Genomic DNA, 25,764 nt, shown 5'->3' with positions numbered 1-25,764 from the left:
GTAGAAAGAACAAAACATTTTAAAACTTAAGGTAAGAAAACCTAAGTTGGCCGGTTTACAGGTAGGGCTCTACACTGACCTGAAAACAAGACACTGTTTCTCCTTTTGCACTGTTTACAAAATAGTAATCATTTATATCACCATAAAAGTGAGGAAAACAGGAGGCTTGAGCAGACCATTCTCAGGTCACAGTTTTGCCCAAATATGTTACTGATGAACAAATGTATTCAGTAAAGAACTAACTGCATTCTCAAAGGTCAACCTGATCTTCAAGGTGGCATACAGAATTCCTTTAAAGGAAGTGCCCAGTGTGTGGAAGTCAGGGAGTACAGCACTGAAGCCCTCTAGCATCATTTTTCCAAGCAAGTTTTGCTGAAAAAAACCCTTTATTTAGCTACACTTTGCTTATCTCTCTCAAAAGGGAACATATATATACAGTCCATTCTGGGGAATTGAGAGGTAGGGGTATAATAAAGATTCCTTGCAGCCTTTTTTTGGCTTTAAACTGTAACCTGTTCTTACACTTGGGTTTTGATTTACTTGCATGTTATGAGGTACATAGTTATTATTTAACACAGCAAGACAGGAAACTTGTCTGTAACTGTGATCATTATATTAAAAACTTTGTAGGGAGGTGATTCTCCTATAGAAAGGCTGTTGATGTGCTTTAAATAGCACAACTAATTAAAGCTATCAATAAAAAAAATCCTGTATGAAGAAGCATTTTGAAACTCACTGAACTAGCATTATTGCCAGCATAGTGTTTTGCAATGAAAGCCCAATGTAAATCAGTTAGCAAGACTGGGTTTAAAATCCACTCTCCTAACATCACACAAGTCTCTGAAAAGAAGTCGACAGAAACCTGGATAACGATTTACATTGGAGATCATGCAATATTTGCTTTGAAGAATGGTTGTTGGTTTAGAGTGTTCGACATTCCTTTTCTGCCATCAGTATAGCTTTGACAAACATACTCCTCTCATTCAGAGCTATATGATTCAGAAATTACTGCAGTATATTTTGTGGGATCTGATCAGCTAAACTTCTAAATAGGTTCTGGTAGAGAACAGCCTTATGTGCTCAAACACAGTGATCACAGCCAAGGACAGAAGCCAAATATGCCACTGATGGTGTAAGTTGTACCACTGATTTTGATAATATTTAGGATACAAAATGGATGTCTCGACTACAGAACCTGAAATCTCACCAGCTTCTCCCTTCTTAAAATGAAATTGCCCATTTCTTTGTCCACAATGCTTTAAAACAGAACATGGCTTCTTTTTCTGCTTTCCTCCAGCACCTCTATACTCACAAATTCTGAGCTATTCTCTTGTCACAACTGTTCAGCTCAACTACTCTTCAATGAAAACTACAGCAAAGCACTGGATTCACATCAGTGTGTTTTTCCATAGAATCTGCCTCCACAGTCAACAAATACCTGGAATGAACAGGTACAATCCTGTGCCAGGGTAAGATCCAGTCACACACCTGACTGTTGGACAGAACTACCAAGTATATATCCCAAGTGAGAGTAGGTGCGCTGCTGACAAGAGATGCAGGCCACTTTTGTTTGTGGAAAGCCCAAACTGCCAAACGAAACCTTCTTTTAATTAGGTGAGTTAATTTCAGGAAGCTATCTTTCACAAATGACAGACAACTTCCATTTCCCTTTCGTGGGGAAAATGCACTCAGAGACCACCTAAGCAGCACATGCAAATTAAGTCACAGTAACATGCAGCACTTAAAGACAAAAATCTCATTGCCAAAATAGCTTGTAACTTACCTCATGCATTCTGTTTGCTACTTCAAGAGCCTTCTGTTTTGCTGTTTCCACAGCATACTCATACGGGGCTGCAAAAGATGACTTTTCAAGTGTCTCCTTAAACCAGGATGGAACTACCTCAAATCGCAGGCCCTGTTAACAAAGGAAAGCAATGCAGTCAGCCTCATCTTGTTGCTAAAGGGTGTTCCCAAGACATATTAAGCAAGTAAGAAATTTGATTTTTTTCTCTTTCCACTTTAACACCCCCACCCACCCCCAACACACAAGGGAAAAAACAGTGCTTTATTAGGATGTTTGGTGTATACATATCATTTGCAAGCAGTCCAAAACAAACAAACAAAAAACCTCACCAATCAGAAAGAACTTTTAAACTGGTACACCCTTGATTTTACCCTTATTGTTTATTAGAACCTAATCATAATTTCACCATTCTTCTCCCATAAAGATCAAACAGTATAAAGCTTATGCACTTCATAAACAGACTATTCTACTATTTTTATTTGTTTTTTTTTTTTTAATCCATCCATAGCACTACTTACGCACCAGTAGTACACATTCTTACAGGTTCTTTACCACCCACACTTTATGTGTTATTATACACGTAATAGACAGAAAACAAGAAGAACCATTTCTGCATGGTTTTGTCAGAAAACCTATTCTTCCTACTTCTCGCTTCCAGGTTATACCTGTAAATTTACTACACGCAGCAGGCAGATTATGTTTCTCATACCGTTGTGCATGCTTGAACCTTGGTGCTTCTCCACATCTCTGTATTTTGAAAAGAATATGCTTTTCCGCATTTAAGTTCAACTTCTCCCATGAAGAATAATAACACTAAGCAATCTAAATTAGATGCATTATAATACTCAAGTGCCATTCAATAGCCTCCTGCAGCCCAGTGAGGTCGACATGTTCCTCCACCGGGGCTGAATGGTCCGAATTAAGGGTCACGGCTTCCTTTGTGCTCCACAAGTGCTATACAGAAAGGAGACAGCTACCTTATTCCTACTGCTTCCCCCCCCCTCCCCGCTAATGCTACTAATCCTATTAAGTTTTCATACATTTCAGAAGCCTAAGTCAAATTTTTGTAAGTTTATGTATTACGTATGCAAAGTAAGGGCAACAGCAGCACATTTTTAATTACTTCACTCTATTATAAGACCTTCCAAACTTGACCATTATATGCCATAAGTAATTACGCCGGCCTTTTTCAGTCCGAGCAAGTCTTTTATTAGCTTGATTACACCATCTCCCTGCCGGCAGAATACTTTAATCCACTCTCATATTAATCTGATCACATAAAAAAGTGACACACACGTGCTCGCTTACAGAGAAAACCTGACCAGGAAGGACTGGGGGGGGGGAAAAAAAAAAAAAAAAAATCGTATGTAAGCCGGCGTGCCGCTCAGGGGACAGAAACGCGACGGCAGCCGTCCGGCCTCGCCGCTCGGAAGCTGGCCAGGCCCCCGGCCCTGCAGGCCGCCGCCCAGGCTGGCAGGCGGGCAGGGGACCCGGGAAGCCCGCCGGCCGCGCCGCCGCCGCCGCCCCCAAACCCACCAAACCCAGCCGCGGCGGGCGGCACGGCGCGGCCGTGTGCCCGCCCTCTGCCACCAGCCCCCGGCGGCTGAGGGGCGGCAGGGCCCGGCGCGCCCCGCAGGCCCGGCCCGGCACCGGGCGGCCGCCGCCCGCGCCCGGAGCCTGCGCACCCCGCAGCGCCCCGGGCTGCGGGGCCCGAGGGGCAGCACCGCCGGCCTCGTCCCCCGCCCGGTCGCGGCGAGCGGCCGGCCCGCACTCACCACGTTGGTGAGGATCTCCTGCCGGCGCGGCGAGGCGCTGGCCAGCACCACCCTCTTGCTGACCAGCTTCCCCAGCACCGGGTTCAACACCATGGCGGCGGCCGCCGCGCCTCAGCCTCCCGCGCCGCGCAGATCGGGGCCGGGAGCGGGTGGTGGCGGAGGGCCCTTATACGGCGCCGGGCCCGCGGGGCGGAGCCGGGCCGGGACCGTCCCAGCCAGCCGCGGAGGCCCCGCGGGGCGAAGGCGGGCGGGGAGGCCTCGGGGCCTGGGAGGGGAGGGTTGGGCCGGCCGGCCCTCTCCGCCCCTGGCCCCGGCCCCGGCCCCGGCCCCGGCCCCGGCCGCTGGGCCCTGTCGGGGTGGGCGGCGGCACCTGCGCGGCGAGGTGCAGCCTCACGGGTCATCCGCTGCGCAGCGCCTGACGGCGGCCTTACACGAAGGGGACATCACAGCGGGGTTTCGCGTCGCAGAAGCCACGTTTAACACCCCGCCTCCCCCGCTCCGGTAATTCTGGGATGAAGTATTTGGCAAAGAGGCGGTATCGTTCATTTTTTTTTTGGTCAGAAGGAACTATTATCGTCATCAGATTTGATGCAAATCTTAGATGCCCCCTACTTGGCCTTTTAAGCAAATAGTAGAAGTTCACCATAAAAACTCAGATTTATTCCCAGTAACTTGCAACTAGTGTGATGCTATGTGTTTTCTCAGTTGGATAGTAAGAAAGTGAAATACGTGCTCTATCATTAATATGTAAATACCCAGTTAAATTTCAGTTATACTGAAATTGTAATTTGAAATTGGGGTTGTTCAGCCTGGAGAAGAGAAGGCTGCAGGGACACCTTATTGCCACCTTTCAGTACTTAAAGGGGCCTTATACAAAAGATGGAGACAGACTTTTTAATAGGGCCTGTAGTGATAGGACAAAGGGTAATAGGTTTAAACTAAAAGGGGGTAGATTCAGACTAGGTGTAAGGAAGAAATTTTTTACAGTGGGGGTGGTGAAGCACTGGAACAGGTTGCCCAGAGAGGCAGTGGAGGCCCCATCCCTGGAAACATTCAAGGCCAGGTTGGACGGGGCTCTGAGCAACCTGATCTGGTTAAAGCTGTCCCTGCTCACGGCAGGGGGGTTGGGCTAGGTGACCTTTAAAAGGTCCCTTCCAACCCAAAGCATTCTATGATTCTATGATGTTATCATTAAAAAATATATCCAGTCATTAAAATAGCACTTTGCATTGAATAATGAGGTCTCTCAACAGTCATCTCACAGACCGTGTGTCTCATGGGTTGTGTTAGGGGTTGCCAAATCTGGTAGCCCAGTGGAGGCGAGGCTGCCGCAGCTCCGTGCCCCCAGGTGCCGCAAGCGGTGAGGCTGGGCACGTATTGCCAGCAGGCACACGCGCACGCACTGCGCAACACCTACACATGGATGCACGGCCAGCTGCACAGAGCAACACGGGCAGGCACGCTCAGCCCTCGCACAGGCACAAACAGGACCAAAGGTCTCTTCCTGTTCCCCTCGCTGGCTGCTCAGGATGGAAGTCTGTTAGTGGGAAATACATACAGGTTATACAGTATCCTAAGTATCAGAATTTAAAAGAGCATCTTTGGTCATAGGCTTGCCAAGCTGGTGAAGGGGGCTTTAAACTACAGTTGCCGGAGGAGAGGAACCTCAATCCATCCCACTCCTACCAGTTTGATGCCAGTGCCAGCAACAGATGCCCAGAGGCTGGAGAGGGATCACAGGTCAGCAGGAGAGCACCTGAAGGGCAGCACAGAGGAATTCCAGCCACTCCAGCCAGTAAGTCAGATTCATCGGGGGCCCAACTTCAATTCCTCTATGCAAACTCTTGTAGCATGGGGAATAAACAAGAGGAGTTGAGACGTGCACACACCTACAGGGCTATGTTCGTATTGGCATCAGAGATGTGGTGGGATGGCTCCTATGACTGGAGCGTCGGAATGGAAGGATACAGGGTCTTTAGGAAGGACAGGCAGGAGAGACGAGGAGGGGGTGTCTCCCTGTATGTCGATGACCACCTGGAGTGCATGGAGCTCTACCCGGGGGTGGATGAGGAACCGACAGAGCTTATGGGTCAGGCTTAAAGGGAGGGCAGGGACAGGTGGCATTATAGTGGGGCTCTGCTACACGCCACCCAACCAGGTGGTTGCCCTCTATAGACAGATAGGAGCAGCCTCACGTTCACAAGCCCTGGTTCTCATGGAGGACTTCAACCACCCTGATATCTGTTGGAGGGGCAACACAGCAGGGCATAAGCAATCCCTGAGGACCTCGGAATGCATTGATGATAACTTCCTTCTCCAAGTGATAGAGGAGCCAACAAGGAGAGGTGCTATGCTGGACCTTGTTCTCACCAACAAGGAGGGGCTGGTGGGGAATGTCAGGCTCAAGGGCAGCCTTGGCTGCAGTGACCATGAAATGGTGAAGTTCAAGATCCTTAGGGCACCAAGGAGGGCACACAGCAAGCTCACTACCCTGGACTTCAGGAGAGCAGACTCTGACCTCTTCAGGGGTCTGCTTGGTAGAGTACCATGGGATAAAAGCCCTGGAGGGAAGAGGAGCCCAAGAAAGCTGATTAATATTCAAGGATCACCTCCTCCAATCTCAGGTGCGATGCATCCCAACAAAGAGGAAGTCATGCAGAAACACCAAGAGGCCTGCATGGATGGACAAGGAGCTCCTGGACAAACTCAAACACAAAAAGGAAGCCTACAGAGGGTGGAAGCAAGGACAGGTAGCCTGGGAGGAATACAGAGAAATTGTCCGAGCAGCCAGGGATCAGGTTAGGAAAGCTAGAGCCCTGATAGTATTAAATCTGGACAGGGATGTCAAGGGCAACAAAAAAAACTTCTATAGGTACATCAGTGATAAAAAGAAGGCTAGGGAAAATGTGGGCCCTCTCCAGAAAGAAATGGGAGACCTGGTTACCCAGGATATGGAGAAGGCTGAGGTACTCAACAGCTTTTTTGTCTTAGTCTTCACTGGCAAGTGCTTAAGTCACACCGCCCAAGTCACAGAAGGCAAAGGCAGGGACTGGGAGAATGAAGAACCGCCCACTGTAGGATAAGGTCAGGTTCAAGACCATCTAAGGAACCTGAAGGTGCACAAGTCCATGGGACCTGATGAGCTGCATCCCTCGGGTCCTGAGGGAACTGGCAGATGAAGTTGCTAAGCCACTATCCATCATATTTGAGAAGTCATGGCAGTTCAGTGAAGCTCCCACTGACTGGAAAAGGGGACACATAGCCCCCATTTTTGAAAAGGGAAAAAAGGAAGACCTGGGGAACGATAGGCCAGCCAGTCTCACCTCTGTGCCCAGCAAGATCATGGAGCAGATCCTCCTGGAAACTAAGCTAAGGCACATGGAAAATAAGGAGGTGATTGGTGACAGCCAACGTGGCTTCACTAAGGGCAAATCGTGCCTGACAAATTTGGTGGCCTTCTATGACAGGGTTACACCATTGGTGGTAAGGGAAGAGCAACTGACATTACCTGGACTTGTGCAAAGCATTTGGCACTGTCCCACATGACATCCTTGTCTCCAAATTGGAGAGACATGGATTTCATGGATGGACCACTCGGTGGATAAGGAATTGGCTGGATGGTTGCACTCAGCGAGTTGTGGCCAGTGGCTCAATGTCCAAGTGGAGACCAGTGACAACTGGTGTTCCTCAGGGGTCGGTATTGGGACTGGTGCTGTTTAACATCTTTGTTGGCAACATGGACAGTGGGACTGAGTGCATCCTCGGTAAGTTTGCTGATGACGCCAAGCTATGTGGTGCAGTCGACATGCTGGAGGGAAGGGATGCCATCCAGAGGGACCTTGACAGGCTTAAGAGGTGGGCCCATGCGGACCTCATGAAGTTCAAAAAGTTCTGCACATGGGTTGGGGCAATCCCAAGCACAGATACAGGCTGAGCGGAGAATGGATTGAGAGCAGCCCTGAGGAGAAGGACTTGAGGGTTTTGGTTGATGAGAACCTCAACATGACCTAGCAATGTGTCCTTGCAGCTCAGAAAGCCAACCATATCCTGGGCTGCATCAACAGAAGCGTGATCAGCAGGTTGAGGGTGGTGATTCTCCCCCTCTACTCCACTCTCATGAGACCCCACCTGGAGTACTGCATCAAGCTCTGGGGTCCCCAGCACAAGAAACACATGGACCTATCGGAGCAAGTCCAGAGGAGGGCCACGAAGATGGTCAGAGGGCTGGAACACCTCTCCTTATGAAGAAAGGCTGAGAGAGTTGGGGTTGTTCAGCCTGGAGAAGAGAAGGCTCTGGGGAGACCTTAAAGCAGCCTTCCAGTACCTGAAGGGGGCCTATGAGGAAGAGGGACTTTTTACAAGGGCATGTGGTGATAGGACAAGGGGTAATGGCTTTAAACTGAAAGAGGGTAGATTTAGATTAGCTATAAGGAAGAAATTCTTCACTATGAGGATGGTGAGGCACTAGAACAGGTTACCCAGAGAAGTTGTGGATGCCCCATGCCTGGAAGTGTTCAAGGCCAGGTTGGATGGGGCTTTGAGCAACCTGGTCTAGTGGAAGGTGTCCCTGCCCATGGCAGGAGGGTTGGAAATAGATGATCTTTAAGGTCCCTTCCAACCCAAAGCATTCTATGATTCTGTGAGTCTATGAAAGTTTGATTTTTTTTATGGATAGCAGTAACGTGAGAGCAGAATCGAAAATTTATCTTTAAAGACATTTTTTCTCAAATAACTAAAAAACACTGAGAACCTAAGGAAACTATACTAAATTGAAAATGGAAATAAAATGCTTAAATACAACTGTGAATGTAGGCAGCTGTCCTCAGCAAATCCATAATATTGAAAATAGTTCTGGCATATCTGGAGAGCTGACTAGAAAGAAAGGGCCTGTGTGAAACAGAGAGAGGAATAGTCTGTGCTTGTCACAGAGCTTGTCAGAACAAATTCACTGCTCTTTTTTCAGAGCTATGAACTGTGACACTGCCTCTTGCAAGTAAGGAGGCTTGAAAGGTACTACAGAAATGGAAACCAGAGTATCTTTCATATGATACTAATGTAATTTTTGACTCAATAAAGGAAAGGATCTCATCAAGTAACAGAAACCTATGTCTCCTGGCACACGTAGGACAAAGATGTGGAGTTATTCCTCTTGGAAAAATATTACATCCCTACCCCTAATACCTGCAAGTTCAATGTAATTGTAAATCCTAATACGTGTACATCTTCAATGTGACTGCAATACTAACCAAAGAAAAAGGAAATTGCAATTGTATGGATGCTCTTAGAATTTGGGACATGCTTCTTATCCAGAGTCATCTATCTATACTATGCCTGTCTTTGTGTGGGATATAAGCAAGCTTTATAAACTAAGTTCAGACACTCCAGAGGAGTAAGACAATGATGCAAAGTTCTCCGTCTCAAACCAATGGGCCTGATTTTCTTCTTTTTCTCATTTTATTCAGTCTTCCAGTGTAGTTTCACTGGCATAGAAATGAAGCAATGAAGTTGTGACTCCAACGCAACACGTGTACATGTATAAAGAACAGCCTTGACAAGAAAGAATGCCTTCTGTTCCTGCCAAGCTGTTCTGATAGACAATAACAGAACACAGATCTGTCTCTAGTCATCTGTAGAGCCAGTAGAGGTGCATGCGACATAGCTCATCTTTCTTACGTGTGGCATCCCATTAACTCCAGAGTAAGACAAACATGACTTGCCTCCCTTGGCTGAATTCTGCTTGTATACTGTTCCTCTGATTTGCACAACAGACTTTTTGAAGGTAAAATAAATAAAAAATTAAAGTAATATGTGGTATTTCTATAGATTATTTTCCATTAAAGTTCAGACAATGTCCAAAAATGGAGATCACTAAAAGAATTTTTTATGTGAAGAAAATGAGATGTGGCTTTTTGATTAGTATTTTTAAGGAATGGTAATTACTAAATTTGTTATTCTGATGAACTTATGTGATGAAGAGTGATTTAGTTTATTTAAAAGACAAAACAATTAAGCTGTTGAAATACATGTTTTCATGTACCTTTATCTTATTTATGCTGGTCTAAATGTCAGTCCAAAGAACCCTATGAGAAAAGCTAAACTACATCCCATAAGCTACCACAGCTAGGAGAAGTCTGACAATTAATCATTATTAACTGCTCCATTGCAGCCTTGCAAGAGTCAGGCAGAACAAGTGTGAGGCTGCAGCGAGCTGACCAAGGTGAAGAGCAATGACACCAGCAGTTATCAGAAAACCTTCTGTCTTGGCTGACTGTGCTAGTCAAAGATTAGCTTGTCCAAGGTTGGTTATGAAACTGTTGACTTTTTCAAATACCCGGGGTATTTTGAACAAAAGCAAAATAGCAGTTAGAGCTCTGAACTGCAGAGACCTTTTCTCGATATTTTTGTTCTGGACTTCTCTACTTTTCTGTGTATTTACACTATGGCCATCACAGTAATACCTGTGTAAAGAGGTATATAAAGCATGTAAAGAACACTATGATAATAAAATTCTTGTGCCTACTTTTATGTGTACCGCAGCAAGTGTATGTATTTCAACCTGAATGTATTATTTGGCTGAGTCACCCATGCAAGCACAAGATCAACTTGTTTGGGGAACAATGCATTTCCATTGTGAAGAAGTTAGTGAAATCCTAGGGACGTTGCTATGAAGGGAATGAACATTTCACCTTTCACAAGGCAGCTTGGCTTTTCTAGGATAATCTCATTAATTCCGAGAGCTCAGACTTATGTTTTTCAAGGAGCCTCTTTTTGCCATTGAAATCCTTGTCGTAGTCCAATGTGTCTGCACAGTTCATGAAGTAATTAATATCTCTTGTTTCTATTGCTATAGGGAGAAAGCCATTAGTGATTTAAAGATGGATTCTATTTCATCAGCTAATCATCAAGGACTCTTTGTTTAAAAACATCATTGTATCATTCAACATTACCTGTGCTATGTTTTAATTTTTTCTTTTTATGTACAACTGGTATTTAGCTAGCAGTCTTCTGAGCAGAGTTACCCACTTCATAACATTCTATCTCCTTGATCTGTTAAGATTGCTTTACATGTTCAACTAGATTTGTGGGTTATGAAGGGGTGTTCTAGATTTTTTAAATAAAGTCAGATCCTTGCAAGGTGTATAAAAGAGAAATACAAGTCGGCTCTCAAATTAATTTGTCATTGTTTCTTGCAGAGTACTGCTGAAGTTTTACTGGAAAATTGTAAGACTTTCAAGTGCCATTTTTCCAGACTTGGGTGGTGCTTTCAGAGTGGGTAGCCTAGATTTCTTTCACCAGTCTTACTCTTTAGCTCTGTGTTCTCATACTCCATTTTTAAGAACTCCTATCAATTCAGTTTTCTTCAGCTCAGTTCTAAATGCTCCTTCCTCGTCTTCTATGCAGCTTGGAAGGCCTGCAATAGCTCAGTGTGTCTACGCAATAACTTCCCATAATTTCCTTTCTATTTGGAGTAGAGTGGTGTTACAAGCATATAGAGTTATTTTTGGGAAACCACAGGAATTCCAATTAAATAAGATTTTAAGTGAAATATCTGGGCTGTATAGTATGTAATAGAATCATAGAATCATAGCATCGTCCAGGTTGGAAAAGACCTTTAAGATCATCCAGTCCAACCATTAACCTACACTATCAAGTCCACAGTAAACCAATCAAGGGTAGACTAGACTAAACCATGTCCCAGAGTGCCACATCTACCTGTTTTTTGAACACTTCCAGGGATGGTGACTCTACCACCTCTCTGGGCAGCCTGTTACAATGCTTGACCACCCTTTCCGTAAAGAAATTTTTCCTAATTTCCAATCTAAACCTCCCCTGGCGCAGCTTGAGCCCATTTCCTCTCATCCTATCACTTGTTACTTGGGAGAAGAGCCCAACACCCACCTCAGTACAACCTCCTTTCAGGTAGTTGTAGAGAGCAATAAGGCCTCCCCTCAGCCTCCTCTTCTCCAGGCTAAACAACCCCAGCTCCCTCAGCCGCTCCTCATAAGGCCTGTGCTCCAGACCCTTCACCAGCTTTGTTGCCCTTTTCTGAACATGCTCCAGCACCTCAATGTCCTTCTTGTACTGAGGGGCCCAAAACTGGACACAGTATTCCAGGTGGGGCCTCACCAGCGCCGAGTACAGGGGAACAATCACCTCCCTGCTCCTGCTGGCCACACTCTTCCTGATACAAGCCAGGATGCTGTTGGCCTTCTTGGCCACCTGGGCACACTGCTGGCTCATGTTCAGCCGGCTGTCAACCAACACCCCCAGATCCTTTTCGGCCAGGCAGCTTTCCAGCCACTCTTCCCCAAGCCTGTAGCGTTGCATGGGGTTGTTGTGACCCAAGTGCAGGACCCGGCACTTGGCCTTGTTGAACCTCATACAGTTGGCCTCGGCCCATCGATCCAGCCTTTCCAGGTCCCTCTGCAGGGCCATCCTACCCTCCAGCAGATCAACACTCCCCCCCAATTTGGTGTCATCTGCAAACTTACTGAGGACGCACTCAATCCCCTCATCCAGATCATCAATAAAGATATTAAAAAAGGCTGGCCCCAAAACAGAGCCCTGGGGAACACCGCCTGTGACCGGCTGCCAACTGGACTTAACTCCATTTACCACAACTCTCTGGGTGTGGCCACCCAACCAGTTTTTTACCTAGCGAAGAGTATGCCCATCCAAGCCATGAGCTGCCAGCTTCCCAAGGAGAATATTATGGGAGATGGTATCAAAAGCGCTGCTAAAGTCCAGGTAAATGACATCCACAGCCTTCCCATCATCTACCAGGCGTGTCACCAGGTCATAAAAGGAGATCAGGTTGGTCAAGCAGGACCTGCCTTTCATGAACCCATGCTGGCTGGGCCTGATCCCCTGGTTGATCTGCACTTGCCTGTTGAGTTCACTCAATATGAACCTCTCCATAATTATTCCCGGCACCGAGGTCAGGCTGACAGGCCTGTAGTTTCCTGGGTCCTCCTTCCGGCCCTTCTTGTAGATGGGTGTCACATTGGCAATGTCCCTGTAAATGTTTTTACATATACTTAATTTGAAGATATCTATCCCACATAGCTATCAAATGACATTATACCTTGCCTCTGAGGAAACTTGACAACTGCTGAGGGAGTGCAGTATATCTAGTACTAGAAGAATACCAGCCTGTCTCTCAGCTCTGTGTCCATCTCATGGGACAAGAAGAAGCAGCTACGTTAAACATGGATGTAGCAATGCCCAGGAGGAGAACATGGCCATTCACAAAGCATCTTTTAGCAACACAGAAATCATTATTCAAGCCCCAGTGAAGCATCCTTGGCCAGCATATTTAAATAGTATAAAGAGTTTCCTTCCAAGAATCATTAAAGTGATGTCAGGCATTCAGACTAACTGCTTTGCCTTTGGCCTCTGCCACAGAGAAGGTATTGCAAGGTGGAGAAGCCTAGAGCCTTGAAAAAAATCTCACTGTGAACACAACTAAATCCTAGTGAGAGGAGCACAGACAGGTTTGGTCCCTGTGTTACCCAAGAGGATGAGCTGCTAGGGCCACAGCAGCAACACAGGGCAGAAGAAAGAAAGGAATTCTTCCCTCCTGCTAGTTTCCCTCTGATATCAAATGTGTGCTATAGCCCCTTCTGGGACGAAATGGTGTGCTGCAAGCACATCCCAATTTACATGGTCGGGAGCACAGATAGTGTTTTCCTCAATCCCATCAGTGCCAGGGAAGAATACTGAAAGGAACAGGAAAGCTCAGCTGATTAACATGTGGCTCAGAGGCTGGTGCTATCGATGGAATTTTGTATTTTTTGATCATGGGGAGGTTTACACAGCACTGGGCCTGCTGGCGACAGATAGAGTTCAGCTATCTCTAAGGGGGAAGAGCATTCTCGCTCATGAGTTGGCAGGGCTCATCAAGAGAGCTTTAACCTAGGTTCAAAAGGGGAAGGGGATATAACCAGGCTCACTAGAGAGGAGCCCAAGGGTGGCATGCCAACGTTGGGGGTGAAATCGATAGCCCAGCTCAAGTGCATCTATACCAATGCATGCAGCATGGGCACCAAACAGGAGGAGCTGGAAGCCATTGTGCAGCAGAATAGCTATGACTTAGTCACCATCACAGAAACATGGTGGGATGACTCTCATGACTGGAGTGCTGCAATGGATGGCTATAAGCTCTTCAGAAGGGATAGGTAAGGAAGGAGAGGAGGTGGGGTGGCTCTGTATGTTAGGGAGTGTTTCAATTGTACAGAGCTCAACGATTGTGATGATAAGGTCGAGTGCTTATGGGTAAGGATGAGGGGGAGGGCCAACAAAGCAGACATCCTGTTGGGAGTCTGTTATAGACCACCCAACCAGGATGTGGAGATAGATGAAGAGTTCTATAGGTGGCTGGCAGAAGTCTCACAATCGCCAGCCCTTGTTCTCGTGGGGGACTTCAACTTGCCAGATATCTGCTGGAAATACCATACAACAGAGAGGAAACAGTCTCAGAGGTTCCTGGAGTGTGTGGAGGATAACTTTCTGACGCAGCTGGTAAGCGAGCCTACCAGGGGAGGTGCCTCGCTTGACCTGCTGTTTACAAACAAAGAAGGACTCATGGGAGATATCGTGGTCGGAGGCCATCTTGGGCTTAGCGACCATGATATGATAGAGTTTTCGATTCTTGGTGATGTAAGGAGGAGGGCCAGCAAAACCACTACCATGGATTTCCAGAGGGCAGACTTTGGCCTGTTCAGGACACTGCTTGGGAAGTCCCTTGGGAGGCAGTCCTGAAGGGCAAAGGGGTCCAGGAAAGCTGGGCCTTCTTCAAGAAGGAAGTCTTAAAGGCACAGGAGCAGGCTGTCCCCATGTGCCGTAAAGACAAACTGGCGGGGAAGATGACCAGCCTGGCTGAACAGGGAGCTTTTGCTGGGACTCAGGGAAAAAAGGAGAGTTTACCACCCTTGGAAGAAGGGGCAGGCAACTCAAGAAGAGTATAGGGATCTCATTAGGTTATGCAGAGAGGAAATTAGAAAGGCAAAAGCCCAGCTAGAACTCAATATGGCCACAGATGTAAGAGATAATAAAAAATGTTTCTACAAATATATCAACAAAAAAAAAGAGATCCAAGGAGAATCTCCATTCTTTGCTGGATGTGGGGGGGAACATTGCCACTAAGGATGAGGAAAAGGCTGAGGTACTTAATGCCTTCTTTGCTTCTGTCTTTGATAGCCAGACCAGTTATCCCCAGTGTATTCAGCCCCCTGAGCTGGAAGACAGGGACAGAGAGCAGAATGAAGCCCCCATAATCCAGGAGGAAGCAGTTAATGACCTGCTACACCACCTGGACACTCACAAGTCAAAGGGCCAGATGGGATCCACCTGAGAGTACTGAGGGAGTTGACGGAGGAGCTTACCAAGCCACTCTCCATCATCTGTCAGCAGTCCTGGTTAACAGGGGAGGTCCCTGATGACTGGAGGCTTGCCAGTGTGACACCCATCTGCAAGAAGGGCTGGAAGGAGAATCTGGGGAACTACAGGCCTGTCAGCCTGACCTCGGTGCTGGGAAAGATTATGGAGTGGTTCATCTTGAGTATGCTCGAAAGGCATGAACAAGTCAACCAGGGGATCAGGCCCAGCCAGCATGGGTTCATGAAAAGCAGGTCCTGCTTGACCACCCTGATCTCCTTTTATGACCTGGTGACCCACCTAGTGGATGAGGGAAAGGCTGTGGATGTCATCTACCTGGACTTTAGTAAAGCCTTTGACACCATCTCCCATAGCATTCTCCTAAGGAAGCTGGTGGCTCACAGCTTAGGCAGGTGTACTCTTCACTGTTTAAAAAACTGGCTGGATTGCCAAGCCCAGAGAGTTGTGGTGAATGGAGTTGAGTCCAGTTGGCAACTAGTCACAGGCGGTGTTCCCTAGGGCTCAGTTTTGGGGCCAGTCTTGTTTAATATCTTTATCAATGGTCTGGATCAAGGGATTGAGTGCACTCTCAGTAAGTTTGCAGATGACACAAAACTTGGTGGGAGTGTCAACCCTCGAGGGTAGGAAGGGATCTGAACGGTCTGGATCGATGGGCCGAGGCCAACTGTATGAGCTTCAACAAGGCCAAGTGCCGGGTCCTGAACTTGGGTCACAACTACCCCATGCAACGCTACAGGCTTGGGGAAGAGTGGCTGGAAAGCTGCCTGGCCGAAAAGCACCTGGGGGTGTTGGTTGACAGCCAGCTGAACATGAGCCAGCAGTGTGCCCAGGTGGCCAAGAAGGCCAACAGCATCCTGGCTTGTATCAGGAAGAGTGTGGCCAGCAGGAGCAGGGAGGTGATTGTCCCCCTGTACTTGGCACTGGTGAGGCTGCACCTGGAATACTGTGTCCAGTTTTGGGCCCCTCAGTACAAGAAGGACATTGAGGTGCTGGAGCATGTCCAGAGAAGGGCAACAAAGCTGGTGAAGGGTCTGGAGCACAGGCCTTATGAGGAGCGGCTGAGGGAACTGGGGTTGTTTAGCATGGAGAAGAGGAGGCTGAGGGGAGACCTTATTGCTCTCTACAACTACCTGAAAGGAGGTTGTAGTGAGGTGGCTGTTGGTCTCTTCTCCCAAGTAGTTAGCAATAGGACGAGAGGAAATGGGCTCAAGCTGCGTCAGGGGAGGTTTAGGTTGGATATTAGGAAAGTTTTTTTTACTGAAAGAGTGGTCAAGCATTGTAACAGGCTGCCCAGAGAGGTGGTGGAGTCACCATCCCTGGAAGTGTTCAAAAAACATGTAGACATGGTACTTTGGGATGTGGTTTAGTAGGCATGGTGGTGTTGGGTTGATGGTTGGACTGATGATCTTAGAGGTCCTTTTCAACCTTAATGATTCTATTCTAGTTTTACCTGCATTAAAGAATAATCCAGCCACCAAGCCAGGAAACATGAAATTAATTATTATTCTACCCTTAATTGGTTTAGTGGTGAAGTTGGTCATGTTAGGTTAATGTTTGGACTGGATGATCTTAAAGGTCTTTTCCAACCTAAACAATTCTATGATTCTATGATACAGAAGCAGTATCACTGTTGCACATGCTTCCACAGCTCTCTTTCTCAACTGTTGCCACAGCCCAGTGTCTGATGATGAAAGCAACTTCTGATCTGCAGCTTGCTTTCTCTGTGCTGTTAGCTTGAGGCCAACAATCAGCCTCAGAGGAGAAGACAAGGCAGTGCCTAATAACCCTGTAATCACTGGAACAGGAGGGTAAGTGTTTGCTGACAACATCCGTACTTCTCTGTGTGTTTGTGAGTTTGAGGGGCAGTGGATTATATCGAATCCCCTAGCCCCTCTTAAAGTCATGTGGCTGGCTTGTGCTGCGGGGATAGTTCCACTTCTAACCTCAGAATTTCCCCAGTCTCACTCCTGTTAACATTTAGATAATCTCTAGAGCAAAAGAAATAGTATATCAGATTATAAAGACCACTGTTTCTTAATTGTTTATATTTGAAAACCACATAAACAAGTTCATAAAATATTTTCAGAAAATGTGTGTGTGTACATAATGTATCTATTATGTACACAACATGCACATGCTATATATATGTGTGTATTTATATAAACACATATATAATGTAAGATATGTATTTGCCTAAGTATGAAAAACAACTCTTCCTTCTACTTGTACGCTATAATGATTACTGCAGATACAACGGTATAAAGTTAGGGAAAATGAAGATAAGATGCAGAGAAGAGAAGGTTTATTGGCTCAGCTAGAACCCCAGCTCTTCCTGAAAATGACTTCGAGGCTCGAAGGTCAAGAACATTTGTGGAGCTCTTAAGAATATGTTTGTTATTTAAATCTCCACAAGAGGGCAGTGCATCCCATAAATTTTCTACATACTTGCTCGCATACTTTAACTTTCAAGTAGCTGTAGAGAGCTGTAACTTTTAAGGACTACAGACCACGCACCAGAAACATTCAAAGTCCTAGTTTTAACTATAAGGATTACTTAATATAACTGGGTATGCATGCATGGGTGTACATATAGGGACAATCAGAGCTAATGTTAATGTCAATAGATCTAGCAATATCTTGACAGAGATGGATTGAGATTGGAGCTATAAAGGGACACCATGAACACATAAATAGGTACTAAGATATGTTTGTAACAGAGCTCAAGGTCCCTCGATCAAATTTGCATGCTTGTTAAAACAGGAATAATTCCACCATGTGACCCAAGTAACTTTATTGAATATGAAACTAAAAACTTAGAGTAAATATTGTCAGATTAAAGGCTGTAGTTTTGTCTTCTGTCTTCTCAATATGATCAGATTTATCAATTGAAGAAAAGTTCTTTGTTGTATTTTATCTTATTTTTGTACTCCTTTAAAGGTTTAATTTTAGCAGCAGTATGTGGGAACACTTGCCTTGTTAAAAAAGCTCAAATATATTGACATTCTAGGTAAAAGTGTACAGAGTGGTTTGCATTATTCATCAGAATGGGGTGAGATAGTGATGCGTTCTGCATATGCTATGGAAAGCAAGGTGAAATAAGGAAAGGAAAAATGTCAGCCTGTGGATAATAATGCGGAACTGAGGAAACAGAACCATCAGTGTTGCAGTGCGGAAACTTTTTGAAGGAGAAAAAGCCATTGCACCTCTGTAGAGGGTTTCTAACTGAGAAGGTGGTACAGTCTCTTTGTAGAGGTAAATGATGGGAAGAGGCTTCATCATTTAACTTACATATTTGTCTTTATTTTCTGAAGCTATGTGGGTTTGGGGAGGTAAGAAAGACCTGCAGCCTATTTAAGTGTTTGCTGAGGTCCCCAGCAATATTATTTCCCAGGTCATGAGCCAACATGGCTTTCCACCAGACGAACAAGCTGCTGTTACAAGCATGAAGTTGGCAAAATCCAAAGACAGCTGTCAAGAAGAAGGTGGTAAGAGTCCTAGGATACCAGCATTGATTTTGTGGTGTAGGTCCCATGGTAACACGGCAGTCTACCAACATCTGGATGTTTGAATGCAACCAACAGCCAAAGCAGTTATCATTCAGGTTTCAGAAACGGAGGAGGCAGTCAACATGAATGCTGCCAAGCAATATGTTGCTTAGCACAACACTTAATATTTGCTTTTGGTCGGGTAAGTTCCACCTTTTGTGACTGGCAAGCCCACATTTCCAGAGATCTGAGCCGCTCTGAGAGGTGTTTGCTCAGTTTCTAGGTAGTGGTTTATTTGTCTGTTAATCGCATTCCTTTCCTTACAGCAAAGATCTGGAGATTTGCTGCTGTTTCCAGCTTTCACACTGAAAGGGCTTTTTTTTTTTTTTTTATAATGAAACTGTCTGTTTATGAAGAAAGCTATTTACAGACATTCTCTAACTGCAGTTGGCCTCTTGCACAGACTAACTTTCTGGATCTTTTTCCAAACTGTCAGTTACTGTATTTGTCCCTGCCACTGCCACAGAGGTTACTTCTTCAGTCTCCCTCCTGTCTCTATTTTAAATCTGTTTATACATCCCTTAAGTCTGTTGTCCTTTTTCCTTTGACAAGGCTGCTCAGGTATACAGCAGAGGAGCCAAACCTTTGAGTTTCCTCAGATTTAAGGCAATCAACAAAATATTTCCCCATTTTTCTGGTACCTCACTGTATCCAACAACAGCAGTTAAGGGTGTGGAAGATGTTGGGGAAAGCTTCAAAGGACAATTAACCTTGGCAGCTCCCAGCAAGACAACATGCACACTTTACTTTCTGCATCTGAGTAATTCTGGCATGCCAGAGCCAGGTTATGTGGGCAGTGGTGCAGAAACTGGAGAAAAAGGACCATCAGTGTCCCAGTGCTGAAAATTTCTGCAGAAGGAAGAGAAGAAGACTGACTGCAGGCCATCATCATGAGCCAAGATAGTGAAGCAGGGGGTTGAGGTATTTATGCTAAAAGCTAGAAAGGTATTCTGTCTGGCAGCTCAGAATTCTTGTTTTATAATTAGAGGCCTGAGAGTCTCCTCATTTGATAACATATTCCAGCTGTTTAGACTTTAAGAAAAAATACTAGAAGTTGTAAGACTTGCAACTAACTCATGAAAGACCAGGAGTTTAGTAGGAGTCCAGACTTCAGGCAGGGGTTTTCTGTCAAATAAAAGAGCAAGCTTTAAAAAAGGTATTTCAACTAAGCATTACGCTCTATTCTATTATGTGCTCCATAATGACACTTTATAGGTTTGACAAGAGAACAGTTACTTGCAAAAAATTAATCCAGAATTAATGTAATCCAAATATATCAAGATGAATAGTACGATTGAAATCTTGCCCTCAATAACTCCTTTTAAGTCTATGAACTACAGCATAAATGAGGAAAGACAGTACAAGATTTACTCCAATAAAGAGTTCCTCTTTTTTTTCAGGATGGAATTAATTACTAAGTACAATAACCAAGGCTTATATCCTAATTGTTCTTGTGAGAGTAATTTTATTTTAGAATTTTCATTTTGGGCACTTAAAAGAACTGCGGCTTTAGCTAAGTCTAAAAAATTTGCCAATAAAACTGTTTCTCTTAATGGACTTTGCCAGGACAAGATACTGTCACAATATCTTAAATAAGCTTCTCTGGAAGAAATTGTCAGGTCATTGAAAAAGAGACTAGTGTTACATGATCTTTCAGCAAAGGGACACTAGAGGTCTTGCCAGTGTATTTGTGACAATTCAGGCCAGGGAATCATACTCTTTCACTAATGCAGCTATGACAGCTTTTAAGAGTAGACTAGGCTGCTACCTGCAAAGCCAAAAGAGAGCCAGCAGCTGTGAATGGCCCTGCCCCAAGAGGCAGTGAGGTCTGCTGTTAGTCAGCACCAACAGCAGCAGCCTTCAAGAGAGCTGAGTGATGGAAAAGTGAGAACAGAGGTAAGAAAAGATGTGAGAAATGGAATTAATAATGATATGCTTTGAAGCAAAATGAGTTAACTGTTACCAGCAGCCAGAGGGGTTTGTTGAAGGGCGATACACGAGTTCATCTTTACCTGGAAGTGAGGGACTGCTTGATCAGGGGGGTTGGACAAGGTGACCTCCGGCAGTCTCTTCCAAACTCAGCCATCCTGTGATTCTATGACTTGTCAACAGGGCTAAGTGAAAGAGGGCCAAGCTTGTGCCCCAGGCTCACCCTGGGGCACTCTCAGCTCCCTCCCTGACTCTGGGATAGCCTCTTCCAAGACAGTAGCAGGCAAAGCTCCCCACTGAATCCCCACTGGCAGCACCCCAGCAGGCAGGGTGGAAGAGGCCAGGCTCCATGGCAGTTCTGGCAGGCTTTACATGGAAGCATGAGACTGACTAGAGTGGGGCCAAAGGGCTGTCTAGCTTATGGTGTCGTGCCTTAATTTCAAGAAAAGGAAGAACAGGGCAATCCCATAATGTCACTTCCCCTTAATACTCCTCCAACCTCTGACCTTTTTAAGCTTGGGGTTTTTCCTAAGTCTGTTGTTGTTTGCCTATTTAGTAACCTACTGTGGATTTCTTTTTCTATGTACTATGTGCATCCATAACATCCAATTCTACTATGAGTTATGAGAAGAGATACTAACTTTTAATGGTTTTCATCCTCGATCTTATTAGCTTATGTATTGGGTTTGTGTGGTAGGGTTTTGGTAGCGGGGGGGCTACAGGGGTGGATTCTGTGAGAAGCTGCTGAAGCTTCCCCTATGTCCAATAAAGCCAGTGCCAGACGGCTCCAAGATGGCTGGCCAGGGCCAAGTCCATTAGCGATGGTGGTAGCGCCTCTGGGATAACATATTTAAGAAAGCGAAAAAAAACCCTGCGCAATGGCAGCTGCATCCAGAGAGAGGAATGAGAATATATGAGAGGAACAACCCTGCAGACACCAAGGTCAGTGAAGAAGGAGGGGGCAAAGGTGCTCCAGGCACTGAAGCAGAGATTCCCCTGCAGCCCATGGTGAAGACCATGGTGAGGCAGGCTGTCCCCCATGGAGGTCCACGGTGGAGCAGATATCCACCTGCAGCCCGGGGAGGACCCCACGCCGGAGCAGGTGGATGTGCCCAAAGCAGGCTGTGACCCCGTGGGAAGCCCACGCTGGAGCAGGCTCTTGGCAGGACCTGTGGACCCATGGAGAGAGAGGAGCCCACGCTGGAGCAGGTTTGCTGCCAGGACTTGTGACCCCATGGGGGACCCACGCTGGAGCAGTCTGCTCCTGAAGGGCTGCACCCCGTGGGGGACCCACACTGGAGCAGTTTGTGAAGAACTGTAGCCCATGGGAAAGACCCACGTTGGAGAAGTTTGTGGAGGACTGTCTCATGTGGAAGGGACCCCACATTGGAGCAGGGGAAGAGTGTGAGGAGTCCTCCCCCTGAGGAGGAAGGAGCAGCAGAGACACCATGCCATGAACTGACTGCAACCCCCATTCCCCGACCCCTGTGCCACTGAAGGGGAGGAGGTAGAGAAATCAGGAGTGAAGTTAAGCCCAGGAAGAAGGGAGGGGTGCAGGGAAGGTGTTTTAAGGTTTAGTTTTTATTTCTCATTATCCTACTCCATTTTGATTGGTAATAAATTAAACTGATTTTCCCCAAGTTGAGTCTGTTTTTGCCTGTGATGGTAATTGCTGAGTGATCTCTCCCTGTCCTTATCTCGACCCATGAGCCCTTCACTATGTTTTCTCTCCCCTGTCCAGCTGAAGGTGGGGGAGTGATAGAGCAGCTTTGGTGGGCACCTGTTAACCAGCCAGGGTCAACCCACCACAGCTTAATTTGTTATTCCCCAGTTCTTGTTTGGGTAAAGACAGTGAAACTCATGCCTATCAGCTACTGCACTCCATTGAGGATTTTGTAGACCTCTTTCCTACCTACCTTACATTGTCTCTTTTCTTAGCTGAAGAGTCCTAAACTATTTAACTTGTAAGGGTTTAAATTCATACCTTATATCATCCCTTCTCTTGACCTTTTCCAGTTCTTGTAGATCCTATCTGTGACGAAGAGACCAGAAGTGCACAAAGTAAACAAGGTCTGGGTGAACCATGGATTTCTACAATGCTGAGATGATGCATGGAATTATGTGTTATGATTCATAGTGGTCACTGCTGAGCAACATCATTTGGTACACAAAGCTATGACTGGATTTCCCCATGTGCGTTACTTCACACTTACCAACGCTGAATTTCACCCTCAAACATTCATGCTAGCATGCACACCCTTGGGTATGTGGCATATACCCTAAGCATCTCCTTAGAGAAATACCACTCTGGTGGATACCAATGTAGACCTCATGTTATTTTAAACACTTTGAACTGGAAAAAAGGACAAAAAATGATCTAGTGACTTTACGATGATCTGTGGCCCTCTCATGTATCAGCATAGATGTAGCCAAACAGACACTGAAGCCAAAATGGAGCATAGTCAGTCTAGGGAACATTTATCAAGGCACCACTAACCCTGACTGTCCCTGCCTATGGCCCAGGACGCCACGTCAGTCCCCCTTGGGGCTCTCCCCACATTGCCCAGGGCCCAGAACCCCATCTTAGCCCCCTGGGGGTGTCAGCCCCCGCCCCAGCGACGCCACAGCAGGGCTGGTCTCTGGCTCCCCACAGCCCTGCCCTGCCCGGCCATGGGCCCCGCTGAGCCGGCCCAGCCCGGCCTCAGCCCATCCCCAGGGAGGTGCCCGATGCCCCGGGCTGGGGCTGCCCCGGTGCCCCCCTGGCTGCCCTGCTCCTGGCTGGGGCTGGACAGGCCCTGGCTGCCAGCCCCCTTCAGAAATGCATTGAAATTTAAAATGATTTGTATTTGGTGCACATATTGGGCAAGGAGAAGGATTCCATGCTAGCCAACATCCCATTCAAGTATTGCTGCTTTTAAAACTTGTGTGAAGGGGGTATGCAAATGCCAGCTTCTAAGATATATATATATATATATGTAAAAAGAAAAAAATGTACAGGTATGGAAACAAAAAAAAAAATCAATCTTCAAAATGCTTGGGGAAAATAAGAGACCTAAAATGATACAGAAATCTAAAAAAAGCACAATAGCAATGGGAAACGGATTCATTTTATTTCATAATGTCGTTTCCCTGCCCTCTTCTAAGCTTGTAAGTTTCTCACACATGGTAGGTGCAAACAAAGGAAAGAATCTTATATCATTTTTGTGGGGTTTTTTGATTATTATATATACAAAAAAAAATCCAAGCACATTCATAGATTAAACTGCTAAACAATAATTAAAAAAAAAAAAACCACAAAAAACCAATACCCAAAACCAAACAGAAGCATATACATTCATGTCTTCTCAGTAAACTTACGTTAACCACAGAGGCAATCAAGTAAGCATGTCACCCAGGACCCATATTCCCCAAACCAAAGGCAATGGAGACATGAACTTCTCAATAACCTCTTGAATGGCAATCTATATTTATGTGTATATATTTTTATATATATATATATATGCATGTATGTCAGCTCACACCCACTGACCAAGGAGAGTAGAAGTCTTGCTACCTTATGGTGCCCCAGAAGGACATGTTTCCAGTGTCAAAGAACAGTATGTTGGGCCACTTTCATGACTTGTTCTCCTCCTCTCTAAAAAACCCTCCCCAAACTTCACAGTATACATGGTTGGACTCAAAAGATTGCAGTCGTTGGGTTCATTTCTGTATTCCTTTCTCAAGGAACAATCCTGCTGACCCAAATGGGAATTTTGCCTAATCTGAGCTAACCAGAGGCTAGTTAGTAAAATGGCATGAAGAGGTACCTGAAGGAGGCATCCTTCCTGTTCCTTTTTAGACAATGTCACAAGAGGGATGAAGGGCTATGAAAATCAGTGTAAGACTGGACCGAAGAACATTTTCAGTCAGTTGTGAGCATCTTTTCTCTCTTGCAAAAGGAGCAATTGAGTATTTTTCAAAATACAGCAGTTGATGTCCAAAGTGCAAAGTTTCTGCCCTCTTGGCTCTATTTGGTGTCAGTTATAGTTCAGGCACATCACAGCACATTTTAGGAGGCACTAAGCACCTGAGGATCAGGTTCAAGATAAAACAGTGAAAATCTGCATTAGAGGTTGGAGAAGTAATTGTTTTCATTGTAAAAATACTTGGATGTTAAAAAAAAAAAAAAAAGAAAGAGATTTCAGTATAACCTCCAAAAAAGTTTCTGCCACAGCAAAATGCTGAAAACAGTTTTGGTAGTGAGAAAGCTGGAATTCTGTGAAAGTGGATGGTGAAGGGACTTGAACAGCAAGGGGAAACAATGCACTGCTAAATTAATATACAGGTTTGCAAACCACAAGTAAACTTAACTGAATTTCTGCCTGATGGATGTGGGACAGCTTAGGAAGAGACATCGTTCTTTCTTTGGAGGTCGTGGCGCAAGCAGGCATTTTGGAGCATTAGATAGAGCTGAACAGGAGCTCAGATCCCTGGATTCACACAGGAACATATTCAGTGGGCTCCTCTCTTTCAGCACACGCGAGGTGATTTAAAGTCGTAAGCCCATCTCACCGCACATACGCGCCCAGCACACAGGTTGGTGGTGCAGGGTAGCTTCCAGGCAAACTGATGGGAAGGTTTGGACAGGTTACGTATCACGAAGGTTGGCCTTGTGGGCAGAAAATGTGCAGAACAATTAAAACTAACACTGTGAAATGCCACGAAACACTTCAGATGGATTTTGAAAGGTAGTACCAGGTCCACTCACATTTATCCTGCTCCAATAACTGACAATACTTTAGCAGAAGATACAACATAAAAATATCTCACAGTTGATTTTGTGGTTATGCAGCCTCTATCGTGAAGAAATTAATGTGATTAGTGGTTGAAAATTGTGTTTTAATCATGTCATACACAAGGGAAAAAAGGCAGATTTTAAGGGCCTTGGGTGTTGTCTTTTACTTCGGCACAGGAGCACAGAAACCAGTATAGGTCTGCTCAAGGCGGACCTAGAATGTTGTATCTGAACCAACTATCCGTGATGTCAAAGACAGCTTCCTACTCAGCATTGAATGGAGTCACAGTGCATCAAAAGGATACCTTATAGCTTTGTCTCGTTTGTGAGGGGAAACTTGTCTGTGTCTGTCAGGTGTTTTTTGGCTCTTCACTGTCAATGAGGACCAAAGGTAGGTAAAAAGCTGTAAATACTACAGGGAAAACTTCGCCTTTGTCTGGCCCCAGTACATATTCTGTAGCAGCTGTCTTTCCAAGCACACATGCAGTTGTTGAGATATGAGAATAATTAAAACATGACACAGTATAAGCAAACAAGCTG

At 45.6% G+C, this 25,764-nt stretch overlaps 1 protein-coding gene across 6 annotated transcripts in view; it reads right to left on the bottom strand.

Moving 5' to 3' along the window:
• The window catches only part of ASMTL (acetylserotonin O-methyltransferase like), a 40,668-nt gene extending 36,996 nt beyond the window's left edge, over nucleotides 1-3,672 (bottom strand). For 4 of the 6 annotated variants that reach the window (XM_075705470.1, XM_075705477.1, XM_075705486.1 and 1 more), the window contains exons 1-2: nucleotides 3,580-3,672; nucleotides 1,784-1,915 (exon numbers count right to left, since the gene is read on the bottom strand). In XM_075705470.1, coding sequence (XP_075561585.1) covers nucleotides 1,784-1,915; nucleotides 3,580-3,672 — 225 coding nt within the window. Of the gene's footprint in view, nucleotides 1-1,783; nucleotides 1,916-2,513; nucleotides 2,740-3,579 lie in introns of those variants that run through there. The other 2 variants (XM_075705453.1, XM_075705448.1) reach the window with 1 other exon arrangement.
• Nucleotides 3,673-25,764: the final 22,092 nt, after the last annotated feature.

Source organism: Pelecanus crispus, chromosome 1 (genome assembly GCF_030463565.1).
Source record: "Pelecanus crispus isolate bPelCri1 chromosome 1, bPelCri1.pri, whole genome shotgun sequence".
Taxonomy (NCBI): Eukaryota; Metazoa; Chordata; class Aves; order Pelecaniformes; family Pelecanidae; genus Pelecanus; species Pelecanus crispus.
The sequence above is the reverse complement of the archived record's forward strand: the minus strand, read 5'-3'. Positions and strand labels throughout refer to the sequence as shown.